The 8,718-nt window shown below is 35.2% G+C and overlaps 1 protein-coding gene across 1 annotated transcript; it reads right to left on the bottom strand.

Annotated features, from left to right (window-relative positions):
* Window positions 1–491: 491 nt before the first annotated feature.
* Window positions 492–8,493, bottom strand: LOC113070675 (uncharacterized). Its single transcript, XM_026244065.1, has 9 exons — window positions 8,087–8,493; window positions 7,886–7,981; window positions 7,619–7,771; window positions 5,378–5,514; window positions 4,367–4,503; window positions 1,514–1,607; window positions 1,091–1,429; window positions 620–803; window positions 492–535 (listed from the first exon to the last, which is right to left on the bottom strand). Exons 2-9 carry the CDS (start codon window positions 7,971–7,973, stop codon window positions 492–494), a joined length of 1,176 nt encoding a protein of 391 aa, XP_026099850.1. The 5' UTR covers window positions 7,974–7,981; window positions 8,087–8,493.
* Window positions 8,494–8,718: the final 225 nt, after the last annotated feature.

The following is an 8,718-nucleotide window of genomic DNA, read 5'->3' as shown; positions in this document are numbered from 1 at the left end:
TCAATCTGAAAAACTGTTGTTTGTACAAAGGTGTACATGTTGTGCAGGACTTTGCTGTAAGATGCACCAAACACAAAGTGCGCTTTGAAAGTTCATCAAAGGCACTGAGACCACTCACTGATTTACACGGTATGGCTTTCTTGTCGAGAATGATGTAGTATACATGAATGCTGTTCTTCTTTGGACCCATGGCAAGCAGGTATGGCTGTGTGCTTTCTTCAATTGAGTCCAGGTGCTCTTGTATGTTAGTACCGGCCTAAAGATAAAAAATAAAAAATAATAAAAAATAATAATTAAATCAGCTCTCTAATTGACTCTCTCTACATTAATTTTTCACAATACAATTAGCCCATCAGACACTGATTTTCGGCAGACTACAGGAAATGACAGTAAAGACCAAAATTTACCTTTTTGAAGATGACGAGGTGTTTTTCTGCTTGAGATGCGGACATCTTTCCAGGTCTCTTTCTGCCTTGTGGTGAAAGGTGGGATCAAATGAAGTAAAGAAGAATAGAAGCAATGTCACTGTTCCATCCTGAAAAAATAAAATAAATGACATCAGAAAAAAAAATACATGGAGAAGTCTAAACAATCTTATACTGAACTCTGACAGTCTAACCTGCATCCCCTATTTCATTCTCCTTCACAGTCATTTCGGCACAGTCAATCAAGTCCTGAAGAGCTTGGGAGGAGTTAAGACTTTTGCTTTGCTGAATAACTTTGTGCATGAATGTAGTTGGCCACCTTTCTAAAAGCTTAGAAGTCGTCTTTTCACCAAAGAGCAAAACAAAATCCTGTTCAATCTGCAAAAACATCATAAACATTCATTAATACAAACACAATAAAAATGTTTCAAACAACTTTACAGCTCAAATAACGTGTTTTAACAGAAGAATTCATAAAGCTCAAAAATGTGTGACTATGCACATACATTGTAGTTTTATATTTCTTTGTAAATGGTAATGAACTAAATTCCACAAATGTTGTCAATTGAGCTGAACTTGCATTATACCTATAATATTTGTTTTACCCCAACCCAATGACCGGGTTAAAGAAATTCTCTTATCACCACATAGACATGTTCTCTCACCAGGCCTTGAACATCCAAGAAGCGTGGAAATTCTGTCAACACATCAGTGCTTCTGTTTGGGTCTTGAATCATCTTGCGACGGTACTGAAATGTCTCCTTCATTTTGATCTTGATGGTGTCCACTTCTGAGGTGTGTTTCATTAGAGAAACTGCTTCTCTACACTGTTCTTCAGTGAGAATAACATCTGTGCTGGATGCAGCCTCTCTTTCCGAAGTTGGGCCACCACTGAAAGACTGTGAGGAACGTCTACAGTTCTCTGATGATGCACTGTTCCTCTGAATGTTCTTTATTTTCCAAGTCAGGTAACCTTGTCCACTTTGAGGGTCATAATAATGTTCCTTTAAAAACAAACACATCTTAATAAATACAAAGGTGACCAACTACCCCATAACTAGATTTTAACAAAAATTATTTGCACTTACATATCCATTCTTTGTGTAGGGATCACGAAGATATGGAAACAGGGCAACGATTCCTTGGGCATACATTTCCCTAATATTTCTGGGTGGAGATGTGCTGTCAAAATAAAACAATGACATTTAAGTATGTCTATTAATTAGTTACCCTAGTATTCTGCTGTGGTATTGAGAATTGAGAAATCTTTAAATAAATCAGTCATATAAAGTTTTGGTCAACTGGCCCACTCATAATCGTGTTAAATAATATTGAGATTACAATATTGGCCAAAATAATTGTGAAGATTTTTGCCATAATCAAGCCGCCCTAGTTAATGTTCAGTTTCTTACACAGACTGATTTTTTAACTTCATAAGACCTCAGGTTATCATCATGAGCCATGGGTATTAATTTAGTGTAACCTGATATGATTTTTTTGACTCTCAAAGGAATGCTAAGCATTGACTTGCATTATCTAAACCTCCAAGGACCACAGTATCTGCTAAAAATATTCTTTATTGTTTTTCTATAAAAAAAAAAAAACACCTACATCTTGGCATGAATATAAGGATGTAGGGCTGTTTTTTTTTTTTTTTTACTTATCGAATTTAAAAAATCTGCATTTGAATTTTAGGTGTGCGTCAGGCAGCCTTATCAGTGGCGCACGCGTTGCGACGATGAAGTGTCATTGCATTTTAAGGCTTTTGTTAGCCTATCCAGTTTAACCCACTAGATGCGGTGCTGCTACGTTGTTCATTCAAAATATTGCAGAAAAAGAGAACAATCGATGCTGGGAAGATGTTGTGTATGTCAAAACTGAAGCCGTTCACACAAAACATTTATTGCATTTTCTAGAGGGACATATATCAATGTTGCACTCGCCTCTCACACAAGATAGCCGCATGTAAAGCTATGTCAAATATATGCAAGTTCCACTTTTAAAAAACATGTCTCAAGACTATATAGCAGTTTTCCCCACCCCACTGCATATCAAGTTTTTACACGAAGAAAGTATTCTTTTTGATTGGTTTTTGGTCCTTTGTATTAAACTATACATACATGCATGATGTTGTTTTGTTTCTAATTGTTTAAGCAAGTTTAATAATTATATATGGTTTATAAACATTATTTTAAACATTATGCAATTTTTTTGAAATTCTTTTTGAAGAAATTATATGCATAATATTTTGCTCGATGCGCCTTCTTGTGGCCTCAGGAGAGAAGCCAAAAGCTTTTTTTCCCATAACTGAAATTATGCCTTTTAAATTCTAACATAATTAGAATATTGATAATATTTAAGTAAAAATTTTTAATTTAGTTTTTCAGCCATTTTGACAGCTCAATAAGGATGAGTAAATTCACTTTCATTTGGTGTAAACTTTCACTTTAATTGATCAAATGTAGTAATTTGAATTATTGTTTTATTGCTCTAAATGTGACTTGGATTACTCAAGGGTTAGCTCACCCTAAAATGTAAATTCTATCATTAATTACTCACCTTCATGCCATTCCAAACCCGTAAGACCATTGTTCATCTTCGAAACAAAAAGTAAGATATTTTTTATGATTCCAAGAGCTTTCTGACCCTGCATAGACAACAAGGGTCCTTCCACAGTCAAGGCCCAGAAATGTAGTAAAGATATTGTTAAAATGGTCCATGTAACATCAGTGGTTTAACCATAATTTTATGAAGCTATGGAATATTTGTGTTCACAAAGAAAACAAAAATAATGACTTTATTTATGCTTTAACAATGTCCCTACTAGGTTTCAGTGTCTGGGAAAATTTAAGTTGCATTGCTCTCTATGCAGGGTCAGAAAGCTCTCGGATTTAAATCAAAAATATCTTAATTTGTGTTCCGAAAATGTACAAAGGTCTTACGGGTTTTGAACGACATGAGAGTGAGTAACTAATGACCGAATTAAAATTTTTGGGTGAAATAACCCTTTAAGAAGCTGACAGATCAGGGCCCGTATTCACAAAACATTTAATCCTACCACTAAGAGTTCACCTAAACTGCAGTAAAAGTTTTTAGCTAATAGTTTTCTCTTAAAACCTATTAGGACAAACTTTTAATTAGGAATACAGAGAAGTCTTAAGCTCAGAGAAAGGGCGGGGTTGACCTTGTTGCTGTGGATGTCAGCATGCTTACTAACTATGCACACAGTGATTGGCTGATAGTCTCTGTCAGAGAACGCAATATGATGCCATATTCAAATAAAGATTTAAAAATAAAAATGTTAATTGCCACATTCAAATAAAGATTTTAAAATGCAAGTGTCATATGTTCAGCTAACGGCCTCTTAAACAATTAGTGAATATGCATATAAACAGCCTTTTAATAAACAGAGTAGAATCATCATGGCTGATAGTAATACATGCAAATGTAAAAGAAAACCAAACAGGACACAAGCACAGCTGTTACTTCTTGCCCAGCAGGTTAATGAAAACAAGGATATAATCAGAGAAAAAAATGGATTGGGATAACCTCCAAAACCAAAGGCGATACCTTTTTAAAAGCTCATTATCGTCAAATGTTTCTAAAATGTTTACGTTCTGAGGCAGACTGCTGCCAAAAGCCATATTAGGATAGTTTGTGGCTTGGTCTTAGTGACTTAGGAGTCCTCTTCACTGCTCCTAAGATTTCACAGATTTAGGAGCTAGTTTTAATGATAAAATGCTTTGTTAAATACTCTTAGAGCAAAAATTTAGGAGTCCTAAATTTAGGACTGACACACACATTCTTTTTAAGATTTTCTTCTAAATTGGTGAGTTATGAGCTACATTAAGCCTTAAGATGTTTTGTGAATATGGGCCCAGATCTTCTAAAATTGTCATTTGTGTTCTGTGGGAGAATCTTTTGGGACGGCATCAGATTACCTGTGTTTTTCAGTCATATCTGCAGTAAGAATCTTGATCATCTTTCTCCTGGTGCTGTCAGTCAAGCTTTTGGTTTTGTTGTATTCCCTGATGATTGCGTCTCCACCAGGTTTAGTCTGCAGGATTTTTTGGACCAACTGCAAAGTGTTACGTAATACAATTATTGACAAACCATATCCCTCTCAAGAACCATTCTGAAATAATCCATGTGACTCCAGTGGTTCAACCTTAATTTTATGAGGTGACAGGAATGTATTTTGTGTGCAAAAACAAACAAATGACTTTATTAAATTTCTTCACTCCTAAATCAATCCGTAAACAGTGTGCTTCCAGGATGGGGTTCTTCTGTCCTTCAGGTTCTGTCCTGCTTTAGGCTCTTTTAAATAGATGTTAGTTTACCATTTCAACGTGGACTTTTTACAGATTGATGAAGAAATTGTTGAATGAAGTCATTATTTTTGTTTTTTTAGCTCAAAAAAATAAAAATAAAAATCCCATTCCCATAACCATAAATTTAAGGTTGAACCACTGGAGACACATTAATTATTTCAAGGATGTTTTTACTATATTTCTAGGCCTTGAACATTGCAGCTGCATCAGTTGTCAATAGAGGGAAAGATTTCCTTACTAATATATTAATTTGTGTTCCAAAACTGAATGAGAGTCTTACGTATTTGGAACAACACGAGGGTGAGTAATTTATGACAGAATTTTCATTTTTGGATGAACTAACCCTTTAATACCCTGCAAGTGATGTGTTCTTTAAAGCAGCAAAACATTCACCATGAAATCAAAAGCAGTCACAAAAGACATATATAATTGACAAGATTTAAACAGCAATGTGTCTTGGCTTACTAGTTGTGACTATCATCCAAGTCATGTTGATGCCAGGTGTGAAAAGGGCCAGAGATTGTGTAGTCAGTAGTCACACAGTTACATTTCTTGTTTTTCATAGTCAGGTTTAAAATTTGTACTGTAGAATAATATACAATGCAAAAATCACAGACTCACAATTCTGGCTTCGTCTTCAACCCTCTGTTGCTTTCTTGAAGGACTTCCATCACTTAGAAGACTGGTGTCATCAGATTCATAGTTTGCATTCTGCAATGAGCTTTCTTCACTTGTCACAGAAGGGACCTGGGCCAAATCTATTGAAAAATAATTGTCATCAAATGACTGTTAAAATAAAGCTCTTTCTGATTCTGAAAACAACCACAAAACCTTGTGCAAAATTTAGGCGATAGCCCTGCTGTCTTGCCGCCGTTATGACAAAATTACATACACAATATTAAGTGCGAAGGACATGCAGAGCACAAAGGGCATTATACAATTCACACGTTAGTATTGGAAGACTGAAAAGTGTTTTTATATATGCTCTATTTTAAGTTTTTATTTAATTTATTTGGTGACATAAGGCAACCCGCCTGCATGGTTATGACAAATTTTTATTCCGTTTAACAAGTCCTCACCTCAATACATCGGCTGCATTTTTTTAATGGTGGAATTAGGAGCCGTTTCTCAATATGCATTCTTGTCTGTACTTGCATTCTTGTGGACTTGTGAAATGTCATCAGTTGTTGCCCAAGTACTGTTCTAATTCAAAGTTCACATCTAGCCAAGTACAGTTCAAATCCCCGGATGTGTTATTGTTCTTGGGATGTTTCCCCTTTTATCAAGGATGCATCAAAATGTGACTTGTGTGAACTTGAGAGAGCAGGTAACCCACAATGCATTTTGCAACAACCAGCGAGCGTTAATGGCAGAGGACAAAACCCGCATAATTTTCAAAATATTACTATTATTGTTTCATGAAATGTACATTTAAGGGTTTTTCAGGCGGGAACGTAGGCTAGTTGTTTAAAACTCAAATCTGCAGTTTATTTATAAAGATGGTGCATATTTGAAAATTTGCTTCGCCTATTTCCAGGTGATCACCGGGCACTCAGTGCTCATATATACCGCAGAGTGCAGTCTCACCTCAGCTTGTCCTTCTGACCTTTGCCACTAGCTTGGATGTGTCTGTAGTAGTTAAACATGAAATATCATTTGTTTTAGCTGTATCTAACAGACAATCTTCATAAATCTATTATTTGTTCCTGGTCATATCGTTTGGGCGGAACACAAATTTTAGTTTATATTAACTTTTATATTACAGCGCTGATGTAGCATACATTTGCCTGAATTGTTTGCTTTTGTCTTTATTTCCTATTATATAAGCCTCTTATATTTCATACTTATACTTTTATACATATTTAATGGCTATTATTTTTTCATTAAAACTGACATAACCAAAAGAGGCAGCGTAGTCATACATTAATACATACAGTAAAGATAATCAGAGTGTATATATATATATATATATATATATATATATATATATATATATATATATATATATATATATATATATATATATATATATATATATATATATATATATATATATGCAAATATTGCCTGAACCCCATATTAACGTTTTTTGTATTTGTGTGTGTATTTTATATTTTATATGTGGTTGTGTTTTATATTTCATTTTGTTATAAGTATACATACAGTGAGTGAAGATAATCTAAATATATCTGCCCTACCTGAACTACATTTTTGTGGCTATTATTGTTTAAATGAAAACGAAGAAGCAGTGGTGTTTGATATTATATTTCATCTTATTGTAAATACAGTAAGGATAACCGGAGTAGCTAAGACGAGCTGAGTGACGTTATCAAGTACGCAGCTGTTCCTTTTACAGACCTTGCGTCCTCCCGTTCTTAGGAGTTTGCACTCCCGAGTCGATCTTGCCAAGTCCGAACTTTGCGTTCTTGGTATTGAGAAACGGCCAGGGTGTGACTCGATAAATGCGTAAACCGTCGCATTAACGCGTTTTCAGTAATGTACATTCATTAGCAAAAGGAGTTTCACACTTATTGGTTTAGCAATAAAAACGGGTTTAAACGTAACTTGTCGTTTGATATTCGCCAATTTAGGGACGTTTCTAAAATTACACACAACGTTTCTAACTTAAATAGCCTTTGAAGATAACGACTTAAACTCATAAAACCAACTTTAAAACTGTTCATATAGGTGTCAAATTTGATGCGCATCTTTTAGATTTTTAATATTTAGAAAAAAATATGGTCAAATCGTGTGTAAAGGGCCATTTGTTTTAATACTGAAAGGGCTCAAACAACATTATTTAAAGCTCAATAGCATTTACAGCCACACACACACACACACACACACACAAAGATAAATTACCTTGTGACGAGTTTTCGAATCGAAGAATAAAAACGCCTAAATTTGGCTGCTTTATAACCTCCTCGAAAACATCCTCATCCACTTCTGTGTAAGACGAATCGTAGAGCCTGGTCTCTGCGCGTTTGGAGGCGGGAATTCCGAATTTCACAAAGGCTGTGAACAAACCAAAACGAGTTTCAGTTTAAAATTAAAAATTCTTAAAGTCAATGGCAGCTACAAACACAACTAAAAATTCATTTTACAAGTAAATTAACAAGTTAACGTTACCTTCATCCAGAAAATCAGAGAGTTTCAGGTCGGCGCCAGAAACTTTAACAAACTTTTGTTCATGGTTGAACTTCACTTTAATGAGCATCCTTAATCCTAAAAGAAACATCAGCAGAACAGTTATTTCTAAACGTATTCGAGATAATGTGTATTTTTTATTTAAATAATGTTAACACAAGAAAAGCACAGAAACAGACTTACCTTCTCCGTCGCGTGCAGACAAAATGGCGTAATTGCCCCACAAGGCAGTCGTTGAGGGTGGAGTCAAGACAATTTGGCGCGTCTTTTTGCACTTTTAGTGTAAAAATAAAATCACATAATGTTGCACCCTGCAACTACAAAGACAGGGTGTACTCATCAACACTGTAGATTGTTAATTCAACTTTTTGGGAGTTATTAACATTTAACACTGCATTTTTTACACTGGTAATTTTACTGTGTACGCCACTGATCCAAAGCACTGAAGTACAGCCTGCGTAGCTCAACTTTATCAATGATGTTGGCTCCAGTTGTTTCTTCAACTACATATTCAGTCAGGTTCTTGTTTACCTGTCGCCTCCGTTTTGCTGAAACAGGTGTATTTTTAGTGATTGCTGTAACTGTGTCACAAAGAAATGCAGAATTCATCTTCGCTGCGGAGATTGCGCACATTCGGCAGGTGAAGATACAAGTTTCATCTCAGTTAAAAGGTCTGTATCCTCTCCTTGCAGAGTGATTTTGGCAGGATTGAGCAAGAAAAGAACCTAGGGTGGCAACCATAGACAGTAAAAGAAATGGACACAGCGACCCCATTGGAACTCAATTGAGACAAATGAAGCCCATTTTTAGCGTTT

The sequence above is a fragment of the Carassius auratus genome, unplaced genomic scaffold, assembly GCF_003368295.1.
Source record: "Carassius auratus strain Wakin unplaced genomic scaffold, ASM336829v1 scaf_tig00005214, whole genome shotgun sequence".
Taxonomy (NCBI): Eukaryota; Metazoa; Chordata; class Actinopteri; order Cypriniformes; family Cyprinidae; genus Carassius; species Carassius auratus.
This window is presented reverse-complemented; position numbering and strand designations above follow the sequence as displayed.